A 19,542-nucleotide genomic window follows, 5' to 3' on the forward strand; every position below is an offset into this window, starting at 1 on the left:
TCTTTCCTGCAGCTTCATTTTGCCACTTTGGGGACCATTATAATGGTCCCAAAGACAAAGAAAGACAAAAAATACAGGCTGGGGTGCCGCCTGTGACAGTGGTACCTTTGGTGCCACCTTTGTCACTGGCACCTTTGGTGCCGCCTGTGACAAACCCTCGACCAAAGTCCTATCACTTCCGTCAATCTTTTTTTTACTGTTTGTACAATTTTGATACATAATAAAATGATTGTGCTATTTTAACATTATTTTAATTTTTTTGTATTATTTGTGTAAAAAACCCAACGATGGTATACTCAGATCATAAAGTATGGTCTTCTTCACATACATCAAAACCAGATAAACGGTGAAGATCCAAATTAAAATTACAAATCAAAATAAATTTATCTATCAATGGACGGCTGTGATGAAAATTAAATATACACCCCCTTCCCCCCCCCCCTCCCCCAGCATAAATTTCCCGCCAAAAGCAACTCTTCCCCTTCTCTCTCTCTCTCTCTATTCTCTATATATATATATAAACCATGAAAATCCCCTCCTTCCTCTTTATCCAGCTCATTCACTTCGCCTCCTCCCTCCATTCTATCAGTATCACATTCTCCTACCGACAAGATTTCCACCAACCTATCTCATTCTCCAACACTTCCTTTTCCTCACCATCCCAAACTTTCTCCTCCCTCTCCACTGCCTTCACCGCCACTTTCTTCCTTTCTACCCTCCTCCTAAAATCAGGAACCTTCTCCCTACAACAAAACTTCTCCCCTTTCTAGCTGTCAGTAATCAGGACCCTTCATCTACCTCTTCCGCATCTGGGTATCGTCACAATCCCAATCTCCACCCCTTTCTCTTTCTTCTCCACAATCACCACCGCTTTCCCGCCGGCGACCTCATCATAATACACTTACTACAGTTCTTTCTTGGAGCAAACGAATTCCTCGTTCCTGATCGATCTTTTTCGACTCAACAGCGAAATCCCCTCTGGGGTTTGCTTTATTCCAAGACTAGACGAAAGAAGGGGTGGCACAGGTTTATGTTTATGAGCTAATGGACCATGAGTAAAGAGCGAGGAAATGGGGAATTTGATCAGAGACTATGACTAGGAAATATGGTGTGGAATTCTCTGCTGCTGATGATGATGATGAGATTTCTGGGTGGTTTGGGATTCATTTCTTTGCCTTGCTATGGTCATTCCTTTGGTGATTTTTTTTTTGTTAATGTCGGTTGTGATTAACAGTTGAACTGTTAAAAGATTCCTGTGTATTTTCTGGGAAAGTTTTATTGTAGAACTTAGCTTAGTTGGTGGGATTGATTTCTAAGCTCTTTCTGGGTTTTCTTTGGTGAAGAAAGTAGGGCTAAATATTTTTTAGAAACTTAAAAGTGGTAATGATGCTTGAGTGAAGTTCTTGTTAATGAGACTTTCCAAAGAGATTTTGATTTTGTCCTTTTTGTTAGTGTTTCTTTTGTTTATCATTTCAGCTTTGCTTGTTTTCAACAATGGACCATTTCTTATCTTACTTGCCATGATAATGATGATGTTAATGGTTGAAACAAAAGTTGGAAGAGAAAACAGAGTGGCTGGATCTTTTAAACACATTCTCAAATATAGATATAAAGGATATCATCTTTCAAATACATGATAAACATAGAAAAAAAATTATGCTCACATCTAACGCTTGTTGTTGAAGTGGTCTCTATAAAATTTGTAATATAATACTTCAATTTTTATAAATTCAAGACAAACTTGGTGCTTGGCATGGTTGGGCTTCATAAAAATGGTTATTGTTTTAGTTGATGCATGGTTCTTGTCTGTTATTTTGAAAAGTTAGATAATTTCCAATGTCTGAAAAAGAAGATTGGGTGAAGTAGATACAAATATCCCGAAAGTCTCCAATCGTCCATGTTGTTTAATTGAAAATTTCCAGAAACTGTAAGCAGAAGAAAAAAAAAAGACGCCAGATCTAACGTCAAAGTGTTGGGGTTTGAGAATTGTAATGCAGAGGTTTTGGAAGCTTAAAAACACGTTTTCCCAAAGATGAGCCCGTTAAAGCATCCAATTGGCTGCTAATGACACTGATTATTTGAGTGCCTTCTTCTTTCATTGCTGTTCTTCGTGTACGAAAGTATTCCCATGTTTCCATTTCCATTTCGCTATCTGCCCTGCATTATTTTCCTGAAAAGCTTAGCTCAATCACTTTTAAGAAGTGACATCACGTGGTTTAGTATTCGAATCTCACCTTCTATAACCCTTTTTCCATATCTCCAAGCAGCAGCCTCTTTTGTACCCGAAAAATCTTGCAAGAGACAACGCAGTAGAAAAGAAAAACTTTCTCTATGACTCTCGATGGTTATCATGCAACTACTTATGCACATAAGACCAAAATTTTGAAAAAGAAAAAGTGCAAGTACCAACAGTACCTCATAATCAAAGAAGACCAACCATTAAATCCCACAGCCTCGAGCTGTTCAGCAGTAACATTTCGCTGTCTCTCAGGCTTCCTTGATAATAGAATCAAAGACCATCCTCTTGACTTAAGTTTCACATACAATTCCAGTATTCGCCAGTGCTTCAGATTGGCTGCATCTTCGATGGAACCACTTGGTTTGTTAGAGCCATATTGGTTGAACCTGAGCCAAAACATGAGTTTAATCTGGTTTAAGTAATTTATTAACTGGACAATGAAAAAGTCCCAAGCAACAGAGAAAAAAATAAGGGGAATTACTGTTGCTGGTGCATTGATTGATGGGAGTATGTATGATTTGAAGCAAGGATGTCATCTATGTCCATTAACACAGCATCCAAATGATTGTCCGATGGTGAAATAGTATCGAAGAAGCTCTCAATCATCGAAATCGTGAAATTTAAGTCTCGTTCATATTCTCCCCCTTCAATATAATGAATGGCTAGATTCCAGCAGACTGGAGGAATCTCGGGTTCTTCCAAGCTGTTGAGCTCCCCATGTAAAGCAAAAGCCTTGCAATAATGGTAGCTATCACTTGCTTTCTCAATCTCCACTACTCCCTTGCTCCGACTTTCATAGGATTGCAACATTACTGCTAATGTTACAATTAAAGTTACTAAAAGAACCCCAACAATTAGAAGACCAGCAATGAAGATTGTTGCAGCAAAAGATTTCATGTAGAATCCCGACTCCAACACATATTGGCTTCCACTCTCTGTCAAGAACGACCGAGATTAATACGTATTTGTATCGAACATCAGAAGGTTTAGCAGTAGGAACCATAAAAACGAAATGAGTTAAGCAGTCAACCTATAAACAATGTTGCATACAAAATATTTGGATAAATTAACAATCCAGTCATGCCAAATGAATGGATAAAAGCCTCTGAGAAAAGGGTATTGGAATTGAAAGAACTGTTGGGATCTAATAAAGAAGTGCCTTACCAGTATCTTCCCTACTCAAGAGACTCTGAGAGGAGAACTCCCGCTCCATTTGATGGCCATAAGCTGACATTGTGATTCAGTCAAGCCAGATTCATAGCAGGGCTGCAAAATTCTGCAGATCCAGATCCAGATCCAGATCCAGATCCCTTCAAAATCATTGAAGGGTCACCTGAAACGACAAATAACAATCAACTGATATAGAAGATTCCCCCCCCCCCCAAAACCCCCTTTAACCATACGGTGGCAATCACTGATATGATAAATCAAGACAAAAATCCCAGCTACAACTTACAAGTAGCTTCATGATCTACCATGGTCTGAGCTAGCAGTGGCTCATCTCAAACTTGATAGCCCTCTTGACAAGGAATCAAGTTTCCATTTTTATCAAGAATATCTTTCTAAGGAAGGAAAGGGTCCATAACCATTTGACTTTCTAGATATAATACTAATAATCATTAAAGTCCAAAATTTGCTGATCAACTCATTGCTTAACAGTAGCAATTTGGTAAATAAAAATAAAAACAACAATGAAGAAAAAGAAATAATTTCATACCCAAATTACCATGAGATAATAACAAAACAGAATTGAATTCTGATGCAATTAATAATGCAAAAACTGAGTTTTTTTCCTCATTATCTTAAAGTTAAACAATACAAGGAGAGGCAAAGAGACAAGAGAAGAGAGAGAACCTGAGAGAGGCTTTAGAAGGCTTTTACCTGTAGAGGATAAGAAAATGAAAACCTGACAACAAAAACGACTGTATCTCTTTCGTAGAGAAGCTTCCTTCTTTGTACTGTGTTGATCATTGTTAATGGCTTCTTTCCAAGGACGACGATGACTTTAAACATGACAGATTGTGGAGTGTTTTTACTTTAAAATCGGGGGTAGTTTTGACAAGAAGGAGATTATTCCAGGGTTTTACTTGCAATTTAGTTTAAAAGGAGAGAATTTGATTTAATATAGATAGTATGATAATTCTTGGGCTCCACCATCTCAATCATGCAATGTATTTTTGTGATGTATGCTCCACCAATTATGTTGTTAAAAAAGAATATATTTGATGATGTTGTTTTTGCCAGTCAAAAGATTCTGCCGTGATAAAGTGTACAAGAAACTCTATAGGTACACCTGGTGAAAATCTCTGTACAGACTGGTTCATATCATCGTATTCATGCTAGTTTTTGCTATAATTATATTATCTTTTCACACTATAATTTTTGCTATTATTTTGTTGACATGCGTTCTGTCTCACACGTCGCATTCAATACAAAGTCATCATCAGTTAGTGGAGAACGTGACAGCAATTTCAAGTTAATTTTCATTATTAAGATTGCTTACAAAAATCTCAGCTCAGAGTTGCCCCATATGAACATGACATGATAATCACTTCCAGCAGTAGGGATTTGTCTCACCTTGTACCCTTTCTGAATTTGTTTTTTTCAAAGAATAGCTACCACATTTATCATCTTAATACTTAACCAGTCTCATATGGTGCAACAATATGACTAGGTTTCTTGGCTAATTCTTTCAACGACATGTTTCCAAGACCTCAGAACCGTTTATCACGTTCACAGCTGAATCTACAGTCTTGGCTAATTCAACGGCTGCACCCACGTAGGAATGTGGCGTTAACTTCAAAAGATGAGTCTTAGCTTCTTCGGGTAATTCCAAGCCTTCAATAAATTCCCTTATACTTTCTTTGGTAACTGCTCTCCCCCTAGTTAGCTCCTTCAGCTTCTCGTAAGGCTCTGGAACACCATATCTACGCATGACCTACAGATCAAGTTAAAAAGAGAAACAAAAAGATGAATCAAAATACCGAATACGATAAATGTATCCATCTAGCCTCTATTACTTTGCGCTTACAAAAAAATTGAAACAAAAAAGGGCATTCGATAAATGAAGATCAGAAGATACATACAGTCTGAATTGGCTCCGCAAGTACCTCCCATGCCTGGTTCAAGTCTTCACTTAACCTAGCTTCATTGACCTGGAATCAAAATGGAGCTCAAGAGAGATGGTAGTATGCAGTAAAGCACCCAAAACTACAATTTAGAGAAGGATTAGCAAGGGCTTTTGCATCATAGGTGATATCAAGCGGCTAACTATCACTAGTTGAAGAAAATATACTAACGTGCCTTACCACAAGTCATAGATGTATCATTAAGTCAAAATTTTCACAAAGATTTAAAAATGCCCCAAGTCCCTGTACTCTTTTAGACTTTTTAAAATTTAATACTTTAGCTTTTATTTCCAGGAATTTAGTCCCTCATTTGTCAAATTTGAAAATTAAAATCCAACCGATAACACTATCAATGGATTATCGTTAAATTTGAAAATGTGACATTTGAACATTCAAACTTTTTATTTAAAAGTTAAGTCCAATTGATACTCAAATTTGACATAAGTCAATTAACAGCGTTATCCCTTGGACTTTAATCCCTAAGAACTAAAAGCAGAGGTACTAAATATCGAAGTCCAAGGAGTACAGTGGCAGGGGCATCATTAGACCTTTCACAAACTAATAACCAAATACAGGACTTAATTAACAAGAACCTTTGGCACTAAAATACACTTAAAGGAGATAAGAACCTTCATGTTATGCAACATACCTGGAGCTTTCCTATTCCTTGCAGCACACTTTTGTAAGCAAGAAGGGAATGACCAAGTCCTCCCCCCATGTTCCTCAAGACTGTCGAATCAGTCAAATCTCGCTGCAAATTCAACACATAAGAAGATTTATTTTGTTCAAATAGAGTTATATTAGTTATGAACAAACTTCACAAGCATAAAATTAAGGGGATATCCTAAAATAGAAATGTCGTACCTGCCAACGGGAAATAGGCAACTTCATGCTCAGGTAAGTTAGGTCTTCATTAGCCTTACCAAGATTACCTTCACTGTTTTCAAAATCAATAGGGTTTACTTTATGAGGCATTGTTGATGAACCAATCTCACCTGCCTTGGTTATCTGCTCCAAATTTTGACCACGAAAAGACATTAGCTTGGGAAAATAATAATAACAATAATAATAAATTAAAGTCAACATGCTGCATCAAAAGTCACCTGCTTAAAGTATCCTAAAGATATGTATCCCCATATATCTCTGTCAAAGTCAATCAATATATTATTAAACCGGATAATTGCATAATAAAGTTTTGCCATATAATCGTGGGTCTCAATCTGCAGGCAAGCAAAAAAAAAACTTTATTCCAGGTCAAGCACATAAACTCATTACATATCATACCCATATGAAGCTAACCAGAAGTGTCAATCCATCAACTGAGATATATATTTTTACAGTATAAGAGGAAGGAGCGCAGGGAACATACCTGAGTAACATAGGGGTTAAACTTTAATCCAAGAGAAGTCACAAACTGTTCTGCAATTTGAGGCCAAATAACAGTAGGATATGCAACAATATGGGCATTGTAGTTTCCAACTGCACCAGCAAATTTTCCCATCATCTCAACTTGAGAAATTTCTTGCCTTTCTCTGCTTAGCCTAACAGCAAAAATGGCCATCTCCTTTCCCAAGGTTGTAGGTGAAGCTGGCTGAAACAAACTAATGATTTAGGTGATCAAGTAATAACAGCTATTCCTAGAGCATGTAACAGTAATAAATTACATGTAATTAAAGAAACAAAAAAATTTAAGCAATCTAGGTATAAAACATGCTCTCTATCACTCTGATCAACCTGAGAATTCAAAGACTAATTTTCCAAGTGGCTTATGACACGCTAAGGGTGAGAAGATTATTTCAAGAAGGAAATTTCTCTTCTACCTGGCCGTGCGTGCGAGAAAGCATAGAAACACTTGCATTAGCCTTAGCCAGCTTACATATTGCCTCAACCAATTTATCCATGGTTGGAAACATGACTTTGGTCATTGCTTCTTTCAACATCAATGCATGGGCAAGGTTGTTTATGTCCTCGGATGTGCAAGCAAAATGGAAAAATTCAAGGACCTGAAACCAGAGAGAGAATATTAATTGATCCAAAAACTCCCAGAACTCGAGTCAAATAGAAAGGATGGTGAATCAATATATAATCGAATAACAAGTCCCAACCTTGGCAATTTCTGGCTGTGATTGGCATTTCTGTTTCAAGAAGTACTCGACTGCTTTTACATCATGGTTAGTTACTCTCTCTATTTTTTTAACTTCCAAGGCATCATCCATGCTAAATCCATCAATGAGTCCTAGCAAATAAGACTGAGCCTCTGCACTAAAGCTTGGAACCTCAATGACTTCAGGAATTTGTGAAAGCATCAGCAACCATTTAATCTGACAGTATTTATAATCAATAAGGGTCCTTCTAGAAAGCAAAAAGAAAAGAAAACTAAGTTCATTGATATCGATTTTAACTACATTACATTTGGAAATCAGTAATTATACTTTATACATCAACCAAAAGTGTGCTCATATAATTTGCATTGAGCGTTGCCCAGATTCTTCATTTTCCTCAAAATACCTGTTTCTAACACAGATACTTCTGACATGAATATGACTGTAGAACAATTAAGCATATTCCAATCAAACATATACCATACCTAACACTTAACTTGAGTCTGAGTAACATAGTTTGCATTTCACTAACTCATTTCTAAAGCAGGCAACCTCCAGTCAAGTGGTTACAGGATTTCTGTTACCTTTTGAATCACCACAAGGGGTGTACAAAAATATTCGAAACCGAAAAACCATTTTTTTCGGATTATTCGGTTTTCATGTTCGGTTTAATTGGTTTATTCGGTCAGTTTTTGGTTTGACATTTTAAACCAAATAAACATTACACACCCAAACCCAAATTTAAACTTTAAACCCAAATACCCATTGAAATTTAAAACTCAATACACATTAATATTTAAAACCCAAATTGATAATTTAATGTTTTATGATATTAATTTTATTTTTGAACTAAAAAAACCAAAAAACCAAACCGGAAATTTTTTACTCGGTTTATTTGATTTTGCTCTCTATGTCAGTTCGATTTATTCGGTTTACATAGATAACTCAGTTTATTCGGTTTACATAGATAGCTCAGTTTATTCAGTTTTTGGTATAGAAAACTGAACCGACCGAATACACACCCCTACTCACCACATCCACACTTTCCAATATTTCTCATCAAATTATCACAGGTAAAGCTAACTGAAGTCATAATTCAACTACGCTAAGCCAAAATTTGTATAATCATTTCAACCTTTTAAGATACATATGAACTTGATTTCGAACAATTTGCAAAATGACAATATACCAAAAGGCCCTAAGACCATATACATATATAAAAAAAAGCAAGGAAAGTAAGGAATTATAAACTTGAAAAACACGGATCGAGTTGCGCCATATAGAATAATGACGTATTTGGCGAATCAAATACCATGGTTTAATAAGGAACCTTTCGGATTTGTTGATAATTTTTTGAAAGATTTCTTCAAAAAGGTTTCATCAACTCCTCATTTATGTCGAGTAGCCCTTGTTGCGAGAATTCTTAGTTCATGAGTTGTAGGGAGGGACTTATGATTCCACAAACAGAGACTAATATATACATATATGTACCCCAACTATTTGGAACGAAATTACATTAAAAAATGAATACATTAGAGAATGCAGATTATAAGTTTACCTCAACAAGAACCCTAAAGTAAATAAGCCCATATTCACTCATATAGGGAGCCAAGTCTTTCACTTTACCCCAATAACGACCATCCAAAGGTGACAATGCGGTTAATGATGACAATTCGAACTCGCGAGAATCATCTTTAATCGCCTAAAACAAAATAAAGAAATTAGAACCAAAACAAAAAAAAATCTAAACTTCCATAAAAAAAATAAAAAAGAAACGGCACTAAAAATTCAATAGTGGATGTGGGTATTTGTTAAAAGTAAAGTTTAATACCTTAAAAAGTTTTTCTTTTTTTTTTCAAAACCCAAACAGGAACAGAGCTCCATCATTAAAAGAATCAATATTGCAAAGTGTAAACGAAGATGTAAAGAGTAAAACCTGTTTGAAACCATGAGTTCTGCTAGAAAAAGTTGAGCGAAGATAAAGGGAAGCATTTGAGAATTGATGGTTATGTATGGTATTAGGCAAAGTAGACATGTTTCTTAAAGATTGGAGTTTTCTTCCACGTAAAGGGCTTAAAAAGGGGGATTGAGTTTTGGTTAAAACCCCGGAAGAAACCCTGGCCTCCATGGAAAAAGAGTAGAGCTTTGAACTGTGGAAGTGTAGCTGAAGTCCAGGGCGAAAATGGTGTGTGCTTGGTTGGCTGTATATTTTCACAGTTTTTTCTTTGTTTGTTGTTGCTATTGTTGTGGAGCTATAAACCCTAATCTTAAAAAGACCCAATTAGATTGGATTGCTTTTTCTGGGTTTAAATTTTATGTTTTTACTTAAATTAAAATCCAGCCCAAAGCCCTAAATAGTTAATATTATGGATCAAGGGAAAATTTAAGTCATTAGTAATAAAAAAAATATAAGGTTTATAATATATTTATATTTACTTCAATGGTGTTATATGAAAAAGTTTTTTTTAAGAAATATGGAAAAGTTTAGTTAAGTAAATATTTTATTATATTTAATTTTATTTCCCAAAGTTAAAGTAATGTATGGTTTTGGCATTATATAAAAAGTTAGTATATGTTAGAGAGTGGGAGAATAATTAATATTTAAAATATATGGAAATTATTTATTTATTTTGATATCTTGCCTTCTTAGAAAAAAAATGGTGTGGATTATTTTCCTGAAATTGTATAAACTCCCCATAATTGTTCCACTCAATGTGACCTTTTGGATTCCTTTTAATCGAGTAATTATTTATGTACCCTTCCTATAATATTATTTATGTCCTCTTTTTCATTATTTAATAATATTTTAGTATTTTTTTATGTCATTGATAAATAATTTTGGTATATTTTTAATTTTGAATATTGAATCCCAAACCTCAAACTTTAAATCCCAAGCCCTAAATCTCAAACACCGAACCCAAACCTCAAATATTGAATCATGAACCTTGAGCCACGAACACAAACCCCAAACCTTAATCGCAAACCCTAAACTTGAGTTTGGAGTCTAAATTTGAGGATAAAAGTTTGGGGTTTAGGATATAGGGTAAAAATTTACCAAAATTATGTGTTAATGACATGAAAAAAATTATTGAATTCTCATTAAATAATTAGAAAAGGACCATGGATGATGTGTTGAGAAGGGTTCATAAAATAATTTCTCCTTTTAAACCTCTATTAAGATGTCCATGTGTCATTAAACTAAGCTGTCCATTAGGGGTGTGCAAATTTCGGGTAAAACCAAATTAATTCGGTTAACTGATCGAATTCGGTTAATAGGTCGGTTAACCGAATTAATTCAATCGGGGTTGGTTAACCGAATTAATTCGGTCAGGGTCGGTTAATAATTTTTTGGAAGTTCGGTTAATAGTTAATTCGGTTCGAAATCGGTCGACTAACCGAATTAACCAAATTTAATAAATAATATTATAATATATAAGTATTTGGTCGGTTCGGTTAATTTTTTGGAAATATAAATTAATCGATCGGTTAAGTCAGTTAATTTTTATATGTTTTATACTTGTTTTAACCAAAAATAAATATATATATAAATTTCAGTTAATTCGGTTAATCGACCAAATTAACCGAAAAAGTTCGGTTCGGTTAATTTTTTTTGAAAAAATTTTGATTCGGTTAATGGTAGTTCGGGTCGGTTAACCGATTGAACACCCCTACTGCCCATTGGCATAAATATAACTATGCCAAGTAAGCTTACTTTCTTTATTTGTAACTTTATATTACTATAGTATATATATATGATTAGCTTATTACAGAGGGATTCATTTACAATAATGTAAAACTAAAATGGTTTTACATATTCCGTAACTTTTTATACCATTAATATTTTAACAATCCAACTATTAAATTTCACGCTCCATTTATGTAGATCATGCATGTCAAATTTCTCATAAATTAAAATTTTCTAACTATTCGTGTTATATTAAAAAAATTCAATTGTTAAACATATATTAATATAGATAGTATTTTAGATCGATATTATAAAGATATTGCATCGATTCAATATTTTATATGCATGTCAAGTACAAATATCTTGATAAATTTAACAAATGGAATACTAAAATGTTAATCATGTAAGAAGTTACTGAAGGGTGTAAAACAACTTTAGTTTTACATCCATGTAAATGGATCCCTCCCGATATTATAATATCTTCATGTAATTTTGATTAAAAAATTACACGTGTCAAATTTTCATTAGCTGGTTTGGCACTTATTAACGATATTAACTCTAGGTACTATGATAATACATAGCTTGATTGTTCAAAAACTACATTACAATTTTTAAAATTAAAGGTACACATTAAATATTTAGTCCAAGTACAGGTACCAAATGTGACATTATCTCCTAATTTAATTTAAGCTCACCTCTCCTTGTTCATTTCTCACTTAAATTTATGTCTACCCAATCACCACATGTCATACGACATAATGGTGTAGAGTTTTTCTTATACAATACATACTTCTACTTATAACTTCTCCCCAACCCTCAAATTAGAGGAAAAACATACTTAAGTGCACTCGAACCCACATCTTCTCGATTATTACAATGACAATGGTGCCAACTAAGTTAAGCCTTAATTGGCTAAATGAAGGGTTTATTTTAGTTTATTTTTTTATACAACCATAGTTATCCTTGTCCATTTTACGTTTTTAAACTACTCATTTTTTAGCCAAAATTGTATTAAGGTAAAACTCTCATAATAATGATGACCTTAAGATTCAAATTCAAACCAAATCTCCGCTCCACTTTTTTTTAACCACTTATTGGTTAATGGGAGGATTAACTAGTTATCTACATTATCCTAGTATTAGTAGTATTACTATTACAACAAGAAGCAAAGAGATTTCTGAAAATAATTTTTTCCCTCTCCTTTTGAAGTGTCAATAATGGATAATGATAACACGTACTATGCACGTGGAACTTTTATTCCTAATATTGAGGAAATTGGTTAAAAATGCCTTTTGCAATTTGAAAATAGGTAAATAACCTTTTCTTTCTTTTGCATTTAAAATTTATTTTAATTTCCTAGTCGCAAAAAATTAAGGGATGAAGTTGCAAATAATAATATTAGAAACACCTAAAAAATCCATTTATCACCTAATCTCATTTGAATAATCGTGTTTCTTCTAATTTCTCCCACTTCCTTCCTAGTTTCTCCCCCTTTCTTATTCCGTTTTCTCATTTCCTTCATTAGAAAACATTTTCCAATTTCTTTCTAAGGGTCTGTTTGATTGCCAGTAAAATGTTTTCCATAAAATGATTTCTGGAAAATATTTTACTTTTCTGTAAAATGATTTACTAGAAAATATTTTCTGCTGTTTGGCAGATTTCTTGAAAATATTTTTCGGAAAAGTTGTTTTTACATATATTAATATATATTAATAAATTTTTATATTTTAAATTGTTTTTACATATATTGCAATGATTTATTTATAATAATACTCAATTATTAAGTTACAATATTAATCGTTATAAATTGAAAAAAACTAATATCAAATAAATTATTTGTAATTGTGTTAAAAAAACAAGTATTGAATAATTAAAAAAACAAGTTACTGGAAAATCAATAAACAGAAGCAGTTTTCTATCGGAAATGAAGGAAGGAATGAAGGAGGTGATAGAGAGGAGAGCACGGAAAATGTCTTACGGAAATTGAAAGGGTAAGACATTTTCCCTAAAATGTAACCCATTTTCCCTTGTTTTGGAGTTCATTTTCCAAATGGAAAATGTTTTCCGCCAATCAAACGCTGGAAAAGTTGGAAATGATTTTCCGGAAAATCAATTCCGTCAATCAAACAGACCCTAAGTTTTTTTATTGGGATTTTGTAACACCCCTAACCCGTATCCATTGGCAGAATATGGTTACAGAGCATTACCGTAAATATGTAACTTAAATCATTCGTCTTCAAACAATTCATATATTATATCATAACTCATTCAAACACATACATATCATCCCATTTTCGAGTCCTTGAGGCCTTAGAAACACTTTAAAAATGATTCGAGACTAATTTGAGAACATTTGAAACAATAAGGAAAAAGTTAGAAAATTTCATACTGCAGGGGTTACACAGCCGTGTGACTTACATGGCTGAGACACACACCAATGTCTCAAGCCGTGTGGACATTCGAAGTAGGGACACACGACCGTGTCCTAGGCCGTGTCCGTGCTCGTGTAACTTTCTAACTTAAGTCACACGACTAAGCCACACGCCCGTGTGCCAGGCAGTGTAACTCTCGAAATGGCCTCACACGCCTGTGTGTCAGGCTGTGTGCTAGGCCGTGTAACTGCCTGACTTGCCACCCTTTGAAACCTTCAGGGGACACACGGCTGAGACACACGCTCGTGTCTTTGGTCGTGTGAATAAGAAAATGGCTAAAATCAAGCCATTTCTTTCACCCTTTATAAGCATAAACTTAGGTACTTTTGCATACATGATAAAGTCTTCTAAACATGCTCAAAACCTACATAAAAAGATCCATGACATAGGTTAATAATCCATAGAACCAATATGCCATATAGGCACCTCAAACACATACATAAAACATACCTAAACATGATCACACTTAACCATTCATCAAGTAGTTTATCTTCATACCAAATCATTTCCTAATTAACCACAAATCAAACATACCAAATTGGTCTTTCAAAACATACTTTTACTTGGCCATATCCATACCAATCCATAAAGCATTAAAGTGCCAAAAGCACACCAACCAATATACCATATTTATAAACCAAACATATCAACTTAATTCATCAACAAAACAAAACAATCCATAAGTGTTTACTTTTATAACATTCTATTTGTATTAAAAGATATCTATTCACAAACTTAGACAAATACCTAATCACCTAGTTTAGTAATTCACCATATTATACCAAAACAACCTATATAGCCACATACACGTCACAACCCTAAAAAGAAAAAGAACTGCCAACATTGATGGATAGTGTGAGTTGTTGATTTGATCCATCCAAAAGTCAGCGATAATGATCTACAAAACAATACACAAAAACATATAAGCTTACAAAGCTTAGCAAGAACATAGTAAATATTTTAAATTGTCATCAATTTAATAAAACTTTTATTTTACTCGATTGAAATTACCGAAGTATAAATAGGGCACGTATGTGCAATCAGGGGTACCGAAGTACAAACAGGGGCACATATGTGCAATCAGAAGTATCGAAGTACAAACAGGGGCACGTATGTACAATTAGGTATAATTAACATAAGTATTTTATTACATGGTTATAAGATGAAAAAATATATATGGAAATTCAATTATACATCTAAATACTATGAACTTACCTCGTCACAAAAACGATGAAATAGGGTCGATTAGTCTGACACTTTATCTTTCCCTCGATCTAAGTCCGTACGAGGCTTAAATTAATCTAAATAATCAAATTCAATCCATCCAATATTCATTCTATTCAAAATAGTCCAAAATACTCACTTTTGCAAATTTACACTTTACCCTTAATATTTTAATTTCTTTACAATTTAGTCCTTAGCTCGTAAATTGAAATTCATACAATTTCATCCCTACCCAAGCTAGCCAAATTCCATATATATATATCTATATCAACTCATACAATTCATTATTTCACAATTTTCACCATGAATTTTACACATTTTTCAATTAAATCCCTATTTGACATTTTCAACAAAATTCACTTTACAAAAGTTATATTTCTATCAACAAAGATTTATTTTCTTCCATCAAACATCAAAAACCACATGAATATATTCATGGAAAAACCCTAACCTATTAACATTTTTGTAAATTAGTCCCTGGGCTAGTTAGATTAAGCTACAACGACTTCAAAAACATAAAAATAATTAAAAACGGGACAAAATCACACTTGCATGCAAGGATTTTATGCAGCAGAATGGAAGAAACCTAAATAAGATTTTCTATTTTTAATTTTCGGTGAAGAACATCTTTGAAGAAGATGAGAAACTTTTGTTTTAATTAAATTAACCTTAATTTAGCTATTTACATTTTTAACCTTTAAAAATGTGCTTAATTACATCAAAACCAACCCATGGATGTCCACTATCTATAATGATGGTCTATTTACCATTTAAGTATTCTTACTTTAAGGTTCTATAGCTATTTAATATATTTATCTACTAGAACTCTACTTTTTCACATTTTACAATTTAGTCCATTTTACTAATTAAACATGCAAACGATAAAATTTCTTAACGAAATTTTTATACGACCTTGCTAATATTCCGTAGACTTTAAAATAATAATAAAATAAATATTTTCACATTGGATTTGTTGTCCCAAAACCACTATTCTGATTTTACTGAAAACAAGCTGTTACAAATTTAGTGCTCTTAGTATAGTAATTTTACCTTAATGTACTTTTATTTTTCGAATAAATTGGTTTAAATAGAAATCCATTAGTTTTATTAATATCTTCATATATTGTCCTCAATGATTTTTGCACGCAAAGCAAAATAAACGCAAATATTTTACTGATTATCTAACGTTTAACTAATATTAAGTGGTATTACATGGTTAGATCATAATACAAAAAGATGACTTATATTATTAGATAATATAAACTTGTCCTTAGTCTATTCGAGATTGAGAAATCGATTGAAAGACTAATATGTCGTCTATCGAATCAAACTAGGGAGATACATTGTCTTGGGTATTGGAGCGAGTGACTCCTAAAGGATAGACACATGGACGTGACTGATTAGACTGACAGTACATTAGACAGGACCCAAGTAGAATAAATCTTAGATCTATTTATGGATTTATTCACATGTGATGTTCATAGTGTGAAATACCTTAATCTTGAGTTAATGATGAATTGTGTATGTGTAACTCATATACTTTAATGTAAATGAAAAACTAAGTTCAAATAGATAAGGAACTGAAAGTTGGTACGTTGGGTATACGACTGCTGCAGTATGCAACATCATTACATAGTAGTGGAATTCATAGCCCATTTAAAGGGTAAATGATCTCCTCTCATCGACATTACATGATAGATGAAAAGTAAACATGGTCATGAGTCATTTGTCTTTGTGTCAAATTATTTAATTACTATTTGATAGTAATTAACTTTTCATGAAGGAAGATGTAATGGTTACCATGAGATAAAGATGATCATATTTAGAGAATGAATTTATCTCAAAGAGTTTAAGGATATCCTATGATGGTAACACATTTATGATAAGGTCATTGGGCAAGCACTTTATAAGTAGCTTTCATAATGGTATATAATAAGGGAGGACTTAGTTACGATCCTTTATGAAATGACATCGTGACTAAATAATGTTGTAATTAATAGACAAAAGGCCAGAACTTAATTACAAATTATATGAGCCCTAATTATATATGTCCAAACAGTATTTTCGTTAGCTCGAAATAATCAGGAATGAATTGCATGTAGAGCCAATATAAATAAGAAATGAATGAAAATGATGAAGTAAGAGAAATAGATCGCATGTATCACTGTCCGCAATGAATGCATTTTCTCGCCAAGTACAAAAGATGACTTCAGACTTAATTTAAGTTCTTTGAATTATTATTAATAAAAAAATTGAAGTTCAAAGATTGAATTAAATTAATTAGTCATTATGGAATTGTTGAATAATAAAATTAAATGTATTTCCTTATATATTCTATTACGCTAAAGTTGCTATGACTTTAATGAAATAAAATTGATTGAGAAAATTATTTACTTGAAAAAACAATTTAGTTAAATTAATTGATTAAATAAATAATATTTTGGAAAATAGAAAATAAAATATTGGATTGAATAAATTATAAGTGTTGGATAAAAATCCGAGAAACACATATAATCAAACCCAATACATGACAGACCCAATAGAGCCATAATACAAAGAAGGGGGGCGACAACCCTTATACTGTTTCCCTATAAATAGGATCTTTGTGTTAAGCAAATTAACACATCACTTTTCATAAGTCGTTATTTTTTAGAAAATAGTGGTAATTTATTTTAAAAAATAATTTCTATTTTTTGGGAAAAACGCATAGTTTTCGGTTATAGTGAGGAATTACTTTCCTACAAGAGTAAACAAAATTTGTTCATTCTGTGAGTTGGTTCGTGTTGTTTGAGTCTACACTCGAGGCAATTTGTGGTTTGAGGATAGTGAAAAAGGTCGTTCGATAGCAAGTTGAGATGATACGATCTCAGCTCGGGATGTTTCCATTAAGCTGCCACAAGGGCCTATAACTAGGTCACGAGCTAAGAACTTTAAAGAAGCTTTGGCAAGCTATGTGGATCAAGTTTGGAGAGAACAAGAAGCTGATTCCATTCTTCCCAATAGGCGATACTTGCAATTTATTGCAAGTTGAACTAAAATTTTAATAAGCTCATCTTTAGTTAAATAATGGAGTTGTTGATCATTTAATCAACTCGTCTTAGTTTAATTAATAAGTGTTTTCTTGAACTTTAATTAATAAGTGATGCTCTTAATTAATCTAGTTTCTAGAATTATTTATTGAAGCATGAGTTAAGTTTATTTAATTTTGGTTCTTAAATTAACTAGTTGCTGGAATAGTTAATTTATGAGCTTAGTTTATTTATTTAAGTGAAGTATTTATTGTTAATATGTTTAATTAGTGTTTAATAAGCTTAATAAGTTCATTTTAGTGTTTTAATTGCAGGAGTTTCTTCAGCTCACAACCGTTACATTACAAAGCTGTTATAAACTTAAATGAAGTGACCTTTCAAGTCCTACCTGATCACAAATGAAGTAGCTGTTACAAAGGGAGTTAATTCACCATTGAAGGATGTTTTAAAGGGCATTTTTATACCCTTTAAATTAGACAGCAACCCTTTAGCTTCCTGTTGATTGTTTTGTTCTTTTAAAAAGAATAAATTCAGCATTTAAAATTTCTTTAAGGAGATGATGACTATTCGGCTACCCATGGGACAACTCAAGAGTCAATTTCAAGCCTTCATGAACATTTATTCAGTTGAATTGAAGAGAATTCAATGGAGAAGTTATTTGTTTCAAGAATGTCAAGAGTCTTGAATTTTAAATCAGTTTTAATTAGTACATTAAGTGAGTGCTTGAGACTTTTTGGCTACCTTATTTTAGCATTATAAATAGGTGTATTCAGACTTTGTAAAGGGGAATTTTTTGAATGAATTTTTGAATGAAACTCTGTTCATTTGGTGAGAATTTCTTTTCTCCAACTTTGTTCAAAGACTTGTTGGCTTATCTACAAAGCTAGTGGCGTCAACCCGTTCTTTGTTTTATCCTGAACTTATCACTTTCACAAGTGTGGCGTTCGAACCCTATATTGAGGTTTCTATCTATCTAGATAGTGGGTCGAGGTTTTTGTTTGAATTTCTTCTATCCATCTCATTAAACGTATAAGTGCTGGGTCGACACTTATTAGTGTTGGTTCTTACTTGTTTCTTGAATCGATTTTCTTTCCATCAATTTTCCATGACCGAACACATCCATTTAGCCATTTTCTGAACCCTTGTTGTTTTAAAACAATATTGAGCCTATTTCACCTATTTTACATACTAGCTATTCAATTGTTCCTTACTTCATCATAGACGATCGGGCAACACAAATACGACTTGACTCAACACCGAGGCGGATCGTATCATTTGGTATCAGAGCTATTAAAACGAAAAGTACAGATTTACGAAGACAAGCCAGAATAGGTTGGTGAAGTGCAAAAAAAATCAAAAAAAAATTCAAGTTGTATTGCAAGTTTCTCATTGTTTCTGAAGTATTGAAAAAAAAACGAAATTTCAAAAAAAAAAGGAGTGTTGGAAATTTCCCAATTCACAAAGAATAGATTTTCTGCCCCCATCTCTTCTACCTCAACGCCACACTCAACCTACCCTATTCATATTCATTTTCCCTTTATTTTCCAAATTTGTGATCGACCCCTAAGCCTACGATTGAGCCTTGGCAAGTCTGCTTACAAAGTCACGAGAAAAGAAGAAGTGAAAAAAGGCACGAGAGCGTGAGCACAATAGAGAGGAGGTAAAAGCCAATATACGAGTGCAAACACGAGCGTGAGTGTTAT

At 33.2% G+C, this 19,542-nt stretch overlaps 2 protein-coding genes across 7 annotated transcripts; both read right to left on the reverse strand.

Moving 5' to 3' along the window:
* Window positions 1–1,841: 1,841 nt before the first annotated feature.
* On the reverse strand, window positions 1,842–4,340 carry LOC107955157 (uncharacterized protein At2g39920). Of its 6 annotated transcripts, none has more exons than XM_041092002.1 (6): window positions 4,121–4,339; window positions 3,404–3,572; window positions 2,721–3,174; window positions 2,416–2,625; window positions 2,235–2,291; window positions 1,842–2,157 (listed from the first exon to the last, which is right to left on the reverse strand). In XM_041092002.1, the coding sequence occupies exons 2-6, from the start codon at window positions 3,471–3,473 to the stop codon at window positions 1,965–1,967; spliced, it is 984 nt and encodes a 327-aa protein (XP_040947936.1). In that variant the 5' UTR covers window positions 3,474–3,572; window positions 4,121–4,339; the 3' UTR covers window positions 1,842–1,964. The 6 variants fall into 6 exon arrangements, 5 of the variants coding, with proteins under 5 accessions (XP_040947936.1, XP_040947937.1, XP_016746374.2 ...); XM_041092003.1 differs by having other exon boundaries at window positions 4,094–4,339; XM_016890885.2 differs by having other exon boundaries at window positions 3,957–4,339.
* A 359-nt stretch (window positions 4,341–4,699) lies between these two features.
* LOC107955158 (adenylosuccinate lyase) lies at window positions 4,700–9,762 on the reverse strand. Its single transcript, XM_016890887.2, has 10 exons — window positions 9,406–9,762; window positions 9,028–9,171; window positions 7,473–7,688; window positions 7,188–7,370; window positions 6,737–6,958; window positions 6,471–6,587; window positions 6,232–6,375; window positions 6,017–6,118; window positions 5,326–5,394; window positions 4,700–5,177 (listed from the first exon to the last, which is right to left on the reverse strand). The coding sequence occupies exons 1-10, from the start codon at window positions 9,595–9,597 to the stop codon at window positions 4,932–4,934; spliced, it is 1,635 nt and encodes a 544-aa protein (XP_016746376.1). The 5' UTR covers window positions 9,598–9,762; the 3' UTR covers window positions 4,700–4,931.
* Window positions 9,763–19,542: the final 9,780 nt, after the last annotated feature.

The sequence above is a fragment of the Gossypium hirsutum genome, chromosome D04 (assembly GCF_007990345.1).
Source record: "Gossypium hirsutum isolate 1008001.06 chromosome D04, Gossypium_hirsutum_v2.1, whole genome shotgun sequence".
NCBI classification, from domain to species: Eukaryota; Viridiplantae; Streptophyta; class Magnoliopsida; order Malvales; family Malvaceae; genus Gossypium; species Gossypium hirsutum.